Raw genomic sequence first — 16,261 nt, forward strand, 5'->3', positions numbered from 1 at the left:
ATCCATGTTGTCACGAATGGCTGGAATAGAATCGAAAGCCCAGAAATAAACCCACACATCTATGGACAGCTCATCTTTGACAAAGGAGCCAAGAACATACAATGGAGAAAAGAAACTCTCTTCAACAAATGGTGTTGGGAAAACTGGATAGCCATATGCAAAAAAGTCTCATTTCTAAGCAAAACAACTTCTGAAATCAGCATAAACAACTTGCTCTACAAGCATCTAGTTCCTAGTTTCACGCACGATCGTGCAAATGTGTCCATGTAACCTTTAATGTGTACTTATTTCTTTTTCGTGAAATAATTGACTCCTAATACTTTTCTGTGGCTCTGGGGACAGTACACTGAAGGGTGTAATTCTCAGAGAACGAGGCTCCAGTCTCCTGGGTGAAGAGAAGACAAGCTGGCGATACTGATATGGGAGACTGCATCTGGGACAGGAAAGCAACGTCTCAGGCGACGAGTTTCAGAGCTACAGGCAGCAGCGCGTTTGGGTTTCAAAGTGACATGCGGAACAGGTGCAGTGGGGAGCATGGAGGGGGCCGGCAAGGAGCTCACCACAGGCAGGTCACAGGCCCTGAGGAACCTGGAGGGACAGAATCACTGGGGCACACTCCTGCCGCTAGCACAGCATTCAAACCGTTACAACCGGACTCAGCCCGGCCTTATTTTTTTTAAATATAAAGAAGAGAATTCACGAAAACAAAAATTCTCTCCAAAGGAAGGAATGAAAGGATCTGCAGAAAAGCATGTGAAGAAGCAAGAATGATGGGGGCTGACTCCACCAGGACATGCAAACGATGGCCCATGCGTGGCCTGCCGTGTACAGCCAGTGCTCTAAGAATGGTTTTTACGTGGTTAGAGCTGTAAATAAAACAAAAAAGAAAAAGTGACAGAGACACGTGGCTCATAAAGCCACAATATCTGCAGGCTGGTCCTTTACAGAAAGTCTGCCGACACTGCTTTCTACTGTCCTGGGTGCGGGTCATGCTCCCGTCTTCTGAATATAAACTGGCCCCACACCTCTCAAGAGAAGCTGCTTTCAATGAGGCTCAGTACTGTCTGCCGTACTGCGCATATCAAGAGGCAAGATTTACAAAACCAACTGGGAGTACTGCATTTCTACTTAAGCTTTCAACTTCTCCCACTTATGATGTCTAGTCTAAGCTGTGTACAACAGTGGAACATTGTAGATACCATGAAAATACATTCTTAAAACATTCTCTTGGGATGAAAGGGATTCATAATAAAACTACTTCTGATTTATGTCAAAATTTAATTTATATTCAAAGTATTTCAATTATCCTGATCCATCTGGGTCACACAGGCTATAAGGACAGAGTAGACATGCCTCCTGATCTTCAAAATGAAGTAAGGATTTGGGGAACATACTTCTCGACTCTCACTCCAGGTTTTTCCAACACTTAGAAAAGAAAGAAACAAGCCACTCTTCCAAATGACGTTCCTGACGGAGAACAAGCTGAGGTGGTGTGACCCGGCCGCAGCCTTCGATCCCGAGACATGGAGCACCTGCGGTGCGAGGGCTGGCCGCACACGTCATTTCCCGGACACCTCGGACAGGGGCACTGCGGATGCTAACTGGCCCCCACCCACCGCCCAGCATGCTGACTAGGAAGAGCACGCCTACTCACACCACGGACGTGACGTTGTTGGCCAGAGAACTTGCATAGTACGGGATGCCTTTGCTGATGACAACACTGATCTGGCCACCCAGGACGTTTGACACCACGCCTGCGTGCACACCAGCCATGCACAATGGCGAGGACTGCATGACAGGAGAAGACAAGGTTTGTTTTTAATTCTCTTTTGATAATTTACAAATAGGACACACTTCCTCAAGAAACGAGGTGATCTGGGAAGTTTTCTCAATAAATATGGGATAGATTATTGATGTTGTAACATAGAACATAATTTTAGCAGAAGAAAAAAATAAAACGTTACATACTTTAAAAAAGAAACAATTCCTAAAAAATAAAAATCAAGATAAAGATATACAATAGGTCACATCTACCTATGATACAATAGGTAGATGTTCTATCACAACTTTAACATAAGTCTACATCCCACTTACATCTCTATATCCATGAGGGATTGTTCCAGATATCTCAGCAAAAGGAAGCAGACAACCAGCTGGGCAGTACTTACTGCAAAATAAAAACAGGTTAAAGGGCATATAACGCTATACTTTCTGGGGAAAAAGACCAAAAAAAAATCACACATCCATTTTTCAGTTGAGTGTAGACTCCATAACCTCCCCCGAGAGAACCAGCACTTCTAAAAGGCCCTTCCCGACTTCGCTCCCTCCATCCTCACACTCGTCTCCACCCAGGTTTACAGAAACTGTCTCATGTCCTGCATATGCTTTATTTTACCACATGAGGAACGGCAGACATGTTTCTACTGTACCATCTATGTATCATATTTAATAGCTACATGATATTCTATTTGGTGCATAAACCATGACTTACTTTACCCACCCTCTATTGATCAAATTTAAGTTGGTCTAAAAAATGTCTGGCATTCATTCATTTATTCACCCACCCACCCATCCAGCACACGTACCTGAATGTCTACCACCTCGGCTGCTGAGTGCTGGGGAGCCCTGGGCTTACAAACGTCAACCAAACCTGTCCTCACGGGGCTCACATCCCCATGTGAGGAGGCGGGGGGAGGACCTTACACTGACAGTTACACAAACAATTAACTAGACTGTGATTCTGCTGTGAGGAAAAAGCACTCCATGGAATAATGGAGCAATCTGACTCAATAAATGTAATACAGACGTTCCGTAAACGCATACATGCCGGGCAGCGTTCAGGGGCTTCAGGGAATCCAGAGGAACCCTATGCGGTGGGTCCTGCTATCATTCTCACTTACAGATGAGGAAACTGAGGAACCGTGTGGCAGATGGGTTCCAGGATCCATGCTCATACCCAGGGCTCTGCACTGCCTGCTCAGGGAACGGGGCTCTAGGTAGTGCAGCTCTAGCAGGGAACTAACGGCTGTCCCCGGAGTAAGTGGAGGGAAAAGAAACGCACCCAGATTGCAAGGAACAGCGCGCCCCAGGGCAGGCTTGCCTGTGGGGGTCAGGAGCTGAGGACCAGGGCAGGCAGAAGGTAAAGCTAGTTTGAGAAAAGGCTAGAGAGGTGGGCAGGGGCCAGACCACAGAGAGGCCCTGTGCACTAGGGCCAGGAGTCAGGAATATATATCTAACTAAAAACAGGAAGTCAATAAAGGATTCTGACAGCTTATATATGTAATCTGAGTCATATTTTTAAAAAAAAGTCTTGTGGCTCCTGGGAAGAACAGATTGTAAGGAACCACACGTGGACACTGGGGCAGCATTAGGCAGAGAGTGCAGTAATCTGGGAGAGAGAGGACGGCAGCGTGCATGTGAGTGGTGACGATGGCGCTGGAGAGTGGAGGGCACGAGATGGCTGACCCCCTGGCAGGCCGAGTGCCATACAGACGCCAGGGTTCCCTCTGCTGACCAGGACCCCCATGAGTGCTGAGGAGCGCGCCTATCCCACACAGAGAACCATGCTTGAAGACAAAGCAAAGGTTCTTTGGGGAGTGGTAGCAAGTCGGGGGGAGGTTAGCGAGATGGGTCTCAGAAGAAGAGAATGATTTTGCCCAGCAGAGAGGAGTAAAGGTATTCCGGGTGGAAGTTCTGAGAGCTCAGAGCAGCGTAAATGATGCAGAGCCGTTTCAGCATGAGTAATGAGATGAGGCTGGAAAAGCGGCCCAAGGACGACTTGTGAAGGATCCTGAAAACCAGACTAAGGAATCTGGACGACTTTTTGTCTTAATTAGGAGCTCCTGAAGGTTTTTAAGCAGGGGAAATGATGAGATACACATCTTAGAAAATAAGTTGGCAGCCATGTGAACGGCAGAATAAAGCCAGCAAAGGTTAGAGGTGGGAAGTCGATGGCAAGTTCATTCTAGTCTGGGTAGGAGATGGCATGAAGCAGGGAAACAGCAGAAATGCTGCCAGGGCGAGACACAGAAGAATTCTCGAGTAGCCTAAATCATTCTCTTCTCTTTTGTGAGAAAAAATAAACAGCTCTTCTATCTTTATTAGTGGTTTTGCCAGAGTTTGAAGAGCGACTAGTTCTCAAGTATATTAAAATTATACTTTCATTGTGGAGAAGATCCAAATGCTACACTTAAAGCAAAATTTAAACACGGTGACTCAATGGCTTTCACAAGCTCTGATACTGAAGTCTCAGAACATGACTGTGTCGCACCACGTCCACAAATCTAAGTGTATAAAGAATGAGGATGAAGTAGACGAGGAGTAGCATTTAAGAAAAAAAGTCACAAATATGGTCATACCTGAACTCAGGTTCCAAAAAACTGGATGCAGTGTCTAAACAAGTAATTAGATCTAGAAAAACAAAAGTGAAAAACGGATTCAACAATACGTAGGTTTACTCTTGCTGGAACACCAACTGTTTCCAAATCCCAAGTCGTATTGTCCTCAATTTCAAAATCTCATCGGCTGTCAAGGTAGTACTAATAATTTTTCACACATCTTTGTTAATCACGATTTCTTTCTAATTGTAAGTCTCTTGATTTCTGGGACCATGTCTCCCAATACTGTTTACCACCACATCACCTCATACAATCACATGTCATATATAGAAGGTACACTTATAAATTATAGTGTATAGCCCTAAAATGGTTTCTACAAAATACAGCCCCTGAAACAAAGAAAAACTATTTCTTAGTTATCATATGACTAAAAATGACCCTTTGCTGGTTACATACAAGGAAAATGATGACAAAAGAGAGGTGAGTTAATTCTGTGGCTCTGAATACTGCTCCTCAAAATCTGGTCCACGGACAGGACCAGGAGCAGCATCTTCTGGGAACTTACTAGAAATGCAAATTCTTGAACACCATCCAGACTTACAGAACCTCTGGGACTGGGGCCCAAAAATCTGTTTTAACAAGTCCTCCAGGTAATTCTTAGGCACGCTGAAGTTGGAGAAATACTGCTCTAAATAAGACAGAACTTGAAACATTTCCTATCCAGAAATCAACAAATCTGAGTAAGATCTAATGTGTTTCATTAAGACCTAGTTCACAGGCTGTGTAAAAGGTGGCTTTTGGTTCCAACATTTCAATGGCTTCTTTCTGTGCTTAGGGCAGAGGTCAACGTCCTCCACACGGCCCACACAGTTGGTCCTGAAGACCCCGCATCAGTCTCACCTCGGCTTCTTGCCACACGAGTCCTCTTTCGGCTCCTCTGGCACACGTTGCTCTCTTGGCCTGGAAGGCTTTCCCACCAGCCTCAGGCAAGCTGACTCCTCCCTAAGACCTCAGCTTACCTGTCGCCTTCTCAGAGGCTGGCCTGACCTTTGCAGGTCAGGTGCCTGTAGCACGGGTAGCCACTTCTGTTAGTTTTAATGGACAGGTGACTACTGTGCGTTCTCACAGTACCGCGTGTTATGAGAACGATCTGTCGATGCGTGACAGAGTTACTGACAACATCACTGTATGATGCCTGGTCTACACAGAAACTGTGGCTGTCTGTCCTCACCTGTGTGCCACCAGCAGCCATCACAGCACATGGCATAACACGCAGCTTCCAGTCAACAGTTATTGAATAAACGGATGAGTAACAGTTTCTGACTGCCGGCATGCCTGGCTAAGTCTGATCGTGTACTCACCCAGAGGGAGGAAAACCTGGACAAATGCTGGGCCTCAACCGTGCCAAGGGCGACAGGCACCCTGATGGAGCGTGCGCCCACGTGCCTCCTAGCACACCGATGGCACACCAATACACTACATTAATGGCCACTGGATAACTGATGATTCTATCTTACAACTCTGAGGAAGTTACATGTTTACTATTCCCCGAACTGTGTCCTGAAAGAACTCAGCATAACACTGTTGCACCCACAGGAAAGTGGTACTCTGACGGTGGGCACACAGCACAGGACCTGAATGATGACTATGTTAAACTGTGCTTAGGAGTCTGAGAGGCTACGTGCCTGGGCAGGGCTCACTATACCTGGCTGATGACAAGGAGAAGCAGACAAATGGCCTTACCTACACTCCAGCCATGCCCGGCAATCTCTACACGTCGGTAAGAACTGACTTTCCACCAAAAGAGTTCCCAGCTTCTCAGATTATGAACTTCTCAGATTAACAGCCTGGGATGAAAATGTGCCTGTGTGGTGCAGCAGGGCATGTGCCAGATGCTGGTCCACTAAGGATGCACTTGCTCAGGGCACGGCTTTACCCCAAGTCCACGTAGCGCTGAAACCCAGGTCATGCCACACAAGTGTGTGCAACTCGCCTGACCCTGCTCTCCGATTCCACCGGGGCTCAGAAGAGCTCCCCAGGAGGAAAACAGGAATTCAGAACAGACAGCTACAGGGAGAGCTGAGATGACTAAAGGCAAAGAGAGGAAGTCATCATCACTGACTTCGACGTTTACAGCTCCATAAAGGCAAAGAAAACACCAATTATGCAGGGAATTTAAGAAGCTCTGAATAGTGTCTTTCTTGAAAGCTTTTCCCAAGTAAACAGCCTTCCAGAAAACCACTATGACTACAAGGCTCCCAGATAATAAGAACAGAGCCCAGCAAGATACATACAGCTCAGGGAGGCCATTCGCCTCAGCGACTTCTGATAGCAAGGTACAAGAAGTTATCACAGTGAGTGGAGCAGAACTGAGAGCCTAGAAACAAATCCTCAAGTTTACAGTCAGTTGATTTTGACAAGGAGGCCAAGACAACTCAAAGTGGGGGAAGAACAGTCTTTTTAACAAATGGTGCTGGGACAACTGGATATCCACACGCAAAAGAATGAAATCGGACCCCTACCTCACATCACACACAAATTCACTCAAAGTGGATCTAAATTTAAGAGCTACAACTATAAAACTCTTACAAGAAAATATAGGCGTAGGTCTTTTTTTTTTTTGGCAGGGAAAGATTCACCCTGAGCTAACATCTGTTGCCAATCTTCCTCTTTTTTTATCCCCCTGCCCAAAGCCCCAGTGCATGGTTGTATATATCTAGTTGTAAGTTCTTCTATATGAGCCGCCACCACAGCATGGCTACTGACAGATGGGTGGTGTGGTTCCACGACTGGGAAACGAACACGGGCTGCCGAAGCAATGAGTGCGCCAAACTCTAACCACTAGGCCATCAGGGCTGGCTCTATAGGTGTCAATCTTGACCCTAGATTAAGTAATGGTTTCTTAGATATGACACCAAAAGCATAAGCAACCACATAAAAATACATAAATTGAATTTCATCAAAATTAAAAACTTTTGTGCTTCAAAGGACACTATCATGAAAGAGAAAGATAACCCACAAAACGAGAGAAAATATTTGCAAGTTATATATCTGATAAGGATCTAGTATCCAGAATACATAAAGAATTATTACAACTTGACATTAAAAACACAAATAACCCAATTTAAACATGAGCAAAGAATCTGAAAGACATTTCTCCAAAGAAGATATACAAATGGCCAATAAGCACATGAAAAGACGCTCAACATCCTTAGCTATCAGGGAAATGTAAATTAAAATCACAGTGAGATACCACTTTATACCCACTAGCTATAAAGAAAGGCTAGAATCAAAAAGACAGATAACAACAAATGTTGGCAAGGATTTGGAGAAACTCGAACGCTCATACACTGCTGGTGGGTTTGTAAAATGATGCAGCTGCTTTGGAAAATGGTCTGGCAGTTCCTGAAAAGGGTAAATACAGAGTTACCATATGACCCAGCAATTCCACTACTAGGTATACACCCAAGACAACTGAAAACATAAGTCCACACAAACACTTATAACACAAATGTTCATCAACTGATGAATGGATAAACAAAATGTGAGAAAAAAAGTGGAAAATCCATACAATGGAATATTATTTGGCCATAAAAAGGAATTAAGTACTCATATACAGTACAACATGGATGAGCTTTGAAAACAAGCTAAGTAAAAAAAACCAGTCACAAAAGACCACATACTATATGATTTCATTTATATGAAATGTCCAGAATAGGTGAATCTATAGAGAAAAAAACAGATTAGTGGTTACCTAAGACTGGAGGGGTTAAGGGGCAGAGAATGGGGAGGGACTGCTACTGACCATGGGGCTTCTTTTGGGGTGATGAAAATGTTCTAAAATTGACTGTGGTGATGACTGCACAACTCTGAACATATGGAAAGTCAATGATTTGTATATTTTAAGTAGGTGAATTGTATGGTGTGTGAATTATATCTCAATAAAGCTATTATAAAAACTTAAAAAATAAAGAAAAAGAAGCTATCATGAAAGTAGTAACAATTTCCTTTTCTCTATAGCACATGTGCCTGAATGGATGAAATCAAGCTAGTAAAAGACAGAGCCAGGATTGGCAGTACATTTGTTTATACATTTGTTCATTCATTCAACAAACACCTAATAAGCATGTATTATGACCAGGCATTGTTCTAGGCACTGGAGATGGAGCAAAGACCAGTCAGACAAAAATCTCTGCACATGGGGAGTGCACCTCCTATGGGGATGAGAGAGAACAGACGATATGAGAAAGAAAACTACGGAGTGTGTTAGTGGGTGATAACGTTGGAATGACAAAGGAAGGAAGGCAGTTAGGAAAAGTTGAGGGGTTGTGATTTTAAGCAGAAGGCAGGGTAGGCCACACTGAGAAGGCGGCATCTGAATAAAACTGAGACAGGTGAGGGGCAGGGGTGAGGTGTGTGGGTAACTGGGAAGAGGCAGAGGGGTACCAGGCTCCAAGAGGGCATGTGCCCAGCGTGCCTGAGGCCAGAGTGAACCAGGGGGTAAGAGCAGGAGACGCAGTCAGATGAGTGAGGAGCCTCTACGTCTTGGAGGTAAGGACATTGGGCAGGGTGGGAAGCCACCTTCATTTTAATAGGACCCTCCTGACTACGGGCTGAGAGTAGACTGAAGGCGGAAGGGCAGAGACAAGGACCAGCTGGGGCTCTCCTGCCGTAACTGAGGCAGGAGTGGGCGGTGGCAGCGGGGAGGTGTCCAGCTGCGGTCAGATTCTCACATCCGGACGTATGTGCTCCGGGCAGCGGCTGATGGAGATGCAGTGTGAGAGAAAGAGAAGCGTCCAAGGTAACTCGGAAGTTTCTGGCCTGAGCAAGTTAAAGGATGAACTAATCATGTATAAAGTGCTTAGGGCAGTGACTATAGTAATAAATACTGACAAAGCGCTGTCCACTGGCTTATGCTGGATCCACTTAACATGACCTGCAACACCAGAAAGTCAGCGACATGTTCGAAGTGCAGGGAGGTACACAACTCACTCCACTCTCAACTAAGAGCTTCTGCACGCCATTTTAACCAAGTACTTAACACATACTAAAGAACACTTATGACACGCACGTCACTACACAGGGCACTGAACGCACGGCCTGCCTCACGCGGCACTCTGGCCGTAGGCAGCGGCAGTAGGCAGCGCCCGCGGGTTCCCCCAAGGCCGCTGCGCATGCCGTCCCGGTCCTCCTGGGCCGTCCCTGTCCTCTTGGGCGGCCCCTGTCCTCCTGGGCCATCCCTGTCCTCCTGGGCGGCTCCTGTCCTCCTGGGCGGCCCCTGTCCTCCTGGGCCGTCCCTGTCCTCCTGGGCGGTCCCTGTCCTCCTCGGTGGCCACAGGACGGTCAGCACCCCCTGGGTGGCTTCCACACTCGTCTCAGCAGCGGGGCGAACCCAGAGAGAGTGGAGTCACAGCCCCATAAAAAGAGCTTCTATCCTTCCTCCAAATCTGCCCTCCTTAACCAGAGACAGCCCACCAGAGGAGGCAGGACAAGGGTCTTGTGAGGAAGAGTACGCGAGAATACAGAACAAAGGCAGGCCAGCAATCAACAAGAGGATGAGGGTTTCAGGGTGTGTCAGTGAAGATGCCAACATCAGGTTTTCTAAGACAGTTCCAAACTTAGCACCATGACTATCAGCCATAGTTGACATCCTACACACAGTTCTTTTTTGTTTTTCAATTGAAGTACAATTCAAAATTTTTTCAACACATAATAAGGGCAAAGCCTGGGGCACTTGATAATTGCTCCCTGCAATACTTACTTACACATGACATCTGATGTTAACCCATACATAACACCCTGAAAATACGATCAATACTTGATAAGCTCACAAATCAGTCAGAAAAATGTCAGCATCTTGGTTACTATCTTAGGAATATTTTTGATTGACAGCACTGGCTATTTCTGAGATTGCAGGATTACGAAACAGATTTAGATTTTCCCCCAATTAACACTCTGTTTTGTGTTCCTGAATGGACCGAAGAGGACTCTCCGGGTGCCAGCACCACCCCTATGACAGTGTGACACCAGCTCTGTCAGCTGCAGGGTCCATTTCTGTCCACTTATTCCAGAGGCAGGGAAGCCTGAGGGCCTGCATTTATGCCAACTCAAGGAGGTACAGAGCACAAGGACTACGTTACTGTACTTCTTCTCCAGAAAGGAGAAAATCTGTGACGAAGCAAGACGATGTGCACCTACAAATTCTCCTTCTTCATCTGCTCTAAAATTCTTAAATAACCGATTCCCCCGAGCCGGGAGAACAGGAAGTCTTGCTTTCCACACTCACACCTTGTCAGTGACCTCACACTGCAGTTGTGTGACAGCTGCTGTGCTCAAGCCTCGAGGAGGTGGGACAAGCCTCCTCTCGTTGCTAAGTTCTCCTGTCAGTATTACTGTGTGACTTGGCGTAGTTCCTGGCTTCCTTATAGGAACCTGGCACTGACCTGTACCACCCGCAACTTAGTGAAGGGACATTTACAGACACAACAGAACGTACTCACTGTGACTCAGCCCCCTAACGTGTACTAAGTGGCAGAGACTGTATGAGGTATTTTACATCTCACGTCCTTCCACACACTAGAGTAGAGATTAAATCTTATGTTCCTCTTCGCAACATTAGGATGCCACCTATGGAAGCTGAGCCACAGCAGGAGCTCAGGAAGAGTCTTCTCAGATGAAAATACCAGTGCTGCCTCACGGGCGAGGGGGGCACGGCTCAGCTGCTTAAGCAATGAACGATGTAGGCAGATGGGCTGTAAGCTACATACGAACGCATCGAACCCTCTCCATGTCCAAATTCCTATATACTAAAAAATGAATGTGACACAGTGAAAGACATGACAAGACATTAAAACATTATAAGGTTTTATGAAATATAAAAGACATTAAGACATATCAAAGATTAAAATACATTAAAACTCTTTTGTGACCTACACGGTGTCTAGGACATTAACAAATACATTCGTAAGAACAGCGGGGAAAGAACACATCCACTGGATAGCACGAGACAGCACAAACACAACCAGGCCCCTTCACAGCATCCCTGACGTACCGAAAAAACAAAATACACAGAAAACACTGAAATCATTAAAGTGCTCTTCAGGTTATCTGTCTGCTTGGAATAAACTCTATCCCATAAATTGAATTGCCTCCTTGGGTTAATACCATCTTAGATTAATTCCCTTACAAATGCTCTTTCTCTGCAAAATTGGTAATACTTTATCCATCAGCACCTTTGTTCTACAAATTGACACCAAAATATAGATATTTTTCTGCATGTATACTACATCATACACACAAACACTATACTTATTCATTTGTGTGTAAATAAGGACGAATCTAAAGATATGCTTGTAAACTGAGGCTTCATTAATAAAATCTTACTAAATACTAGTTTAAGAGTTTTAAAATGTTTGCCAGATACAACAATAACAATAACTAGGAACATAACACAAAACCTAAACATAGAAACCTACCTAAGTGCAACACTCAAAACAGAAAGGATTCTATCAAATTATTGTACAATTAAGGTAGCAAACAACCTAAAGAATTCATGCTGTATTTTCAAAACCAAAAACATCCCATGAAGATAAAACACAATCAGTTACAGAAATCTGGACTCTATTCTGCCCTATGTTTCATTTACAAGTTGATATAATCTGACGTAAGAGGGAAGAAATGGAAAATATTTGTAAAAACATGTGGTTAAAGAATGTAGCAATCAGACAATTTTTATACTATTGGTGTTAATTCTAAAAATAATCTAACATATAGCAACAATATCCCATCAAATGGGAATGTTTCCCAGGCCCAGCTGTGCGAAAGTCTTAAGCACACTGTCCTCAGGTTCTAAGGGGTCACGAGTGTTGATGAATTCCAATTAGAAGGTATGTCAATATCTACATTGCATCAGTTTATTTCACGTGAAATTTTAAACCATTGACTACTTTTTCCTACAAAAATAAAGGGAAACTTTGACCACTACAAAATTCTGGATTGGTAACATCTAAAGTGATGAGGTTTAACATTACTTTTTAAGTGACGATTTCACGTTCTACAAAAGGAAAGTCAGCCCATGACTTTTCGGCTGCACATGCACACACGCACGTGCACACACACAGAACATCCACTTCACGGCACAGAACAAACACAGGCTGCCTTCACGGACTTGAAGCTTTCAACGCAGACACAGCTATGTCTTCTGAGCTCATTGTTCCGTAACTAAAATAACTTAAAAAATCACTGCCCAGAGTCATCCTGGAAATGTTGAGCTTTTCCTAGAAACTGGCTAACGTTGAACAGATTCAAAACCAGGAATTTAGATCACTCACCTATAAAATTTTTTTTTTTCAAGTCCAGTGATAAATGCCGTTAAGTTCACACTTGAGAATGAAAATGTCAGTATCATTTACTATTATACTGGATTAAAGGATCTGAGTCACTGAGTCTGGACCTCTGAGTGGCTGGTGCCGCCTCTCCCAGTAAGACCAGAGTGACTGGAGCTTCTCCCCAGAACTCCTGCACAGAGGTTGCCAATACAATGACCAGGATTGTCTCCAGGGTCCACAGACTCTTAAATTTTCAGATGCCAATTTCAACTTCAGCAAGTCTAGCTGGAACTTGATGGAATTATACCAACTCGGAGTAGAAACACCAGTCTTCTGATAATCATTGGAAGTGTCAACTAGTACTGATCTCTGCCTTTCCCTGCTATCCAAGGGAGACACAGGAAAACTTCCTTTCCATGGTAAATATAATCTTTCAAAAATGAGGTTTACAGATGAAAATTAAGAGAGATAACTAGTAATGGAAAACACTGGAAACTACTGCTCAAAGATCATTAAAAATAACAGAGAGGAGTAAAACCATGACAGTTATAAAAACTAGACACAGAAGTGAAGAGGACCAGGGTCAGCACCCCAGACATAACCCTCTGAGGGCAGCTCCCAGCCTCAACCAAGAGGCCGCTCACTACACCTGAACCTCAGGCAGCGTGAACCCCAACTCGTTGAAATGTTTCCTTGTAGAAGATATGTCTGATTCTAAAGTCGTCAAAAAGAATTAAATCAGAATCTGGCCTAAATCTAGAGCTACATTTATAACAAGACCTCTTAATTCAACCATCTCTGATCCCATCTCCTCTAACAGCCTCCCTACAATTATTCTTCCGTCTCTTCGACCCACTGTTCACAGAGCACGGGAGATCGAAAAACAAGCAAACAACAGGAATCCAGTCAGATCACTCCTCTGCTCTACAGCTTCCATCCACTCTGAGGAGAAAGCTCCAACCCTTCCATCTCCCACACGGCCCTGAGCAACGTTCCCCATGCATTTGCTCTGCCTAGCTGCCCTGGCTTCCTTTCTGGTTCCTACAAAGCTCCTTCCCACTGAAGGCCTTTGCACCTGCTCTTCTCTTCCCTAGAACATTCTTCTTCCCTGTTTGGAGCTTCCCATTCTTCCTTCGGCTCTCAGCCTAAAAGTGACCTCCTCAGGGAGCTCTGCTCTTTGTCTATCTTCGGCTCCCCGCACCCCTCTGGCCTCCTATTTCTTGAACGTTTCCTTCATCACACTTACCATAACTGCAATAAGTAACCACGCAGTTAACGCCTTTTTCCAACCCTGTATTGTAAGCCGCATCCAGGGTGACTGTTTACTGCTGTTTGCCCAGTGCCACACAGACTGCAGGAAATAAGGCATCGAAGGGAATATAATTTTGCAATGGGCTCTTGCACAAAGTAATGAAAATTAGTCTATCTCACACAAAATCACGTCTCTACCAAGCACACACTATAACATTTACAAATCTTTGTGAGAGTTTGACAAATGAAGAAGCTGCTGGAAGCAAGATTACTCACAATCTTTTCATTCCCAAACACTCTGACCCTTCTACTAGGTTGCCAAGCTGGGGGCATGTAGTGATGTTCCTTGAAAATATTCAGGGAATTCAGTGTGGCAGCTAAGTTTTCTGGATGGAAACAAACTGAGGCTCTCAACCAGGCCCAAGCAACCTTCAAATAAATGAGTCATTACAAGAAACTGTGTCAGAAAGGCCACCCAGGAAGAAGCAACATGAAATTCAACCAGTGTTCTCTTGAATTTAGCCAATTCACTTAACTTCGAATAAAACAAATGCTTGCTGGATGGGACCAGAACATGCAAAAACACAAGTAAGATCTCAGAAGAGACTGTGAAATGAGGATTTCACAAGACGATTACGACTTTGGAAAGTGTTACTAAAAAGAAGTTCTGATTATGGTAGATAGTTCAAAAACCTTTGGAAGCCAAGATTCATCTAAGATAGTGGCACAGCAATTTGAAATTTAGCACAGACACATGTAAGTCAAGAACATACTGATTCTGTTATCTAAGATCACTGTCAACTCTTAAGAAACTTTTAGGCAAGACATTCAGGTTTCTATGGATCAAAGAGCTACATAATCTAAATATCCAATGTAAGAACTTTTTTTGTTGTTGTTAAAGAGGGGATATTTATTTTCCAGAAACTTTCAACTCAATATATAACAAAGAGAGAAAGGGGAAAATATGAAAAAGCAAAATAAATAATTTACTAATTTAACCTGATACTGAAACCAAGAAATTTAAGGAGAATAAGAAGTAAATTAATTGTTTATTTTCTATCCTCTCACCTATCAACCCAAGACTTTCAGGAAGTAAATGGACAGGATGGAAATCTACCTGTTTTCTACCTTACATTTTTGGTGGTAGCGGTGGGGAATGAGGATGTGTGTATGTGCAGTGGTGAGAGGGGGAACGGCACCTCTTCTGTGCCTAGAGACACCACCCATGTATCGTTGGATTCAGTCCTCACAACTAACCCACTTACGACGAAGCTCCGCAGTAACATGACTGGCAGGAGGTCAGCCGGCTACCACGTGGCAGAGGCAGGTTTTGAGTCCAGGGCCACTGAGTGCCCCTTCTACGACATCACACTGCCTCAGTTTACCTGGTTCTGTCAAAAATAGTAATTGTTCATGTAGCATAATGTTTCCAGGTCTTTTCTTCCCATTATTCCATCCAAGTGAGTTTTCTTTCTCACGCTCTCTGAGGGATTTTATTAGCCTTGCGAACACCTCGTTCCATAGCTTAGAAATTAAGGGAAAGCGGATCTTTCTTCACACAGAACAGCTCTCCTCTGTAACATTCTAAATGAAACTCTCAACGAGACCGAGTGTCTGCCTCAAACTCACCACTGCTGGGAAGGAACAGTTTGCACTGCCCTCAGGCATTCCCCGTGCCCAACATCTCACACCACGGAGGTTCTTAATTTTCTCATTTATACAATATAAAGTAGGGGCTAATTTTTAATTTTAAATGGTCAACTTGGTTAACTCATTGCTGAATATTGAAATAATCATCTGTTTTCTAATTTAAATGATTGTTTTGATTTATCTTTGTACTAGTAACACTTCCCAGATGTTCTCACCACAGGACCTTCACGGCAGAGGGGAATGGACACGTGCCACGCAGCCAGAACTCATGAGAGACCTCATTCAAGTCTTGCATTTTATTTTAGAGATCCAAGTAAAATTCTGCATTCTATGCCACTCATAGCCTTGCTTTTAATTATCCCCCCTTCAGATTCTAAACGTTAACAATCTAGAAAATATCTCATATTTACTTTGTAGTGTCTCAGCACTCCCTAGGGTGGAACTGGTAGTATGGACCCTCTTCTTTGAGAAGAAAGGTAATACGGTCTTGAACACAGTGCTATGAAATGGCAGACTGCGGACAGTAAAGCTTTAAATTGACATACTTTTCAATAATTGATAGATTTTTTTTTTTTTTGCGAGGAAGATCAGCCCTGAGCTGACATCCATGCCAATCCTCTTTTTTGCTGAGGAAGACTGGCCCTGAGCCAACATCCGTGCCCATCTTCCTCCACTTTACATGGGACGCTGCGACAG

General features: G+C 44.1%; 1 protein-coding gene across 1 annotated transcript in view; it reads right to left on the bottom strand.

The window, feature by feature from the left end:
• Positions 1 to 16,261, bottom strand: part of DCBLD2 (discoidin, CUB and LCCL domain containing 2) — a 79,182-nt gene that overhangs the window by 23,111 nt on the left and 39,810 nt on the right. Inside the window, exons 4-6 of the mRNA XM_058555664.1 lie at positions 4,359 to 4,410; positions 2,095 to 2,167; positions 1,655 to 1,788 (exon numbers count right to left, since the gene is read on the bottom strand). Of these exons, the coding sequence (XP_058411647.1) occupies positions 1,655 to 1,788; positions 2,095 to 2,167; positions 4,359 to 4,410 (259 nt within the window). The remainder of the gene's footprint in view (positions 1 to 1,654; positions 1,789 to 2,094; positions 2,168 to 4,358; positions 4,411 to 16,261) is intronic.

This window comes from Diceros bicornis, chromosome 15 (genome assembly GCF_020826845.1).
Source record: "Diceros bicornis minor isolate mBicDic1 chromosome 15, mDicBic1.mat.cur, whole genome shotgun sequence".
NCBI lineage: Eukaryota > Metazoa > Chordata > Mammalia > Perissodactyla > Rhinocerotidae > Diceros > Diceros bicornis.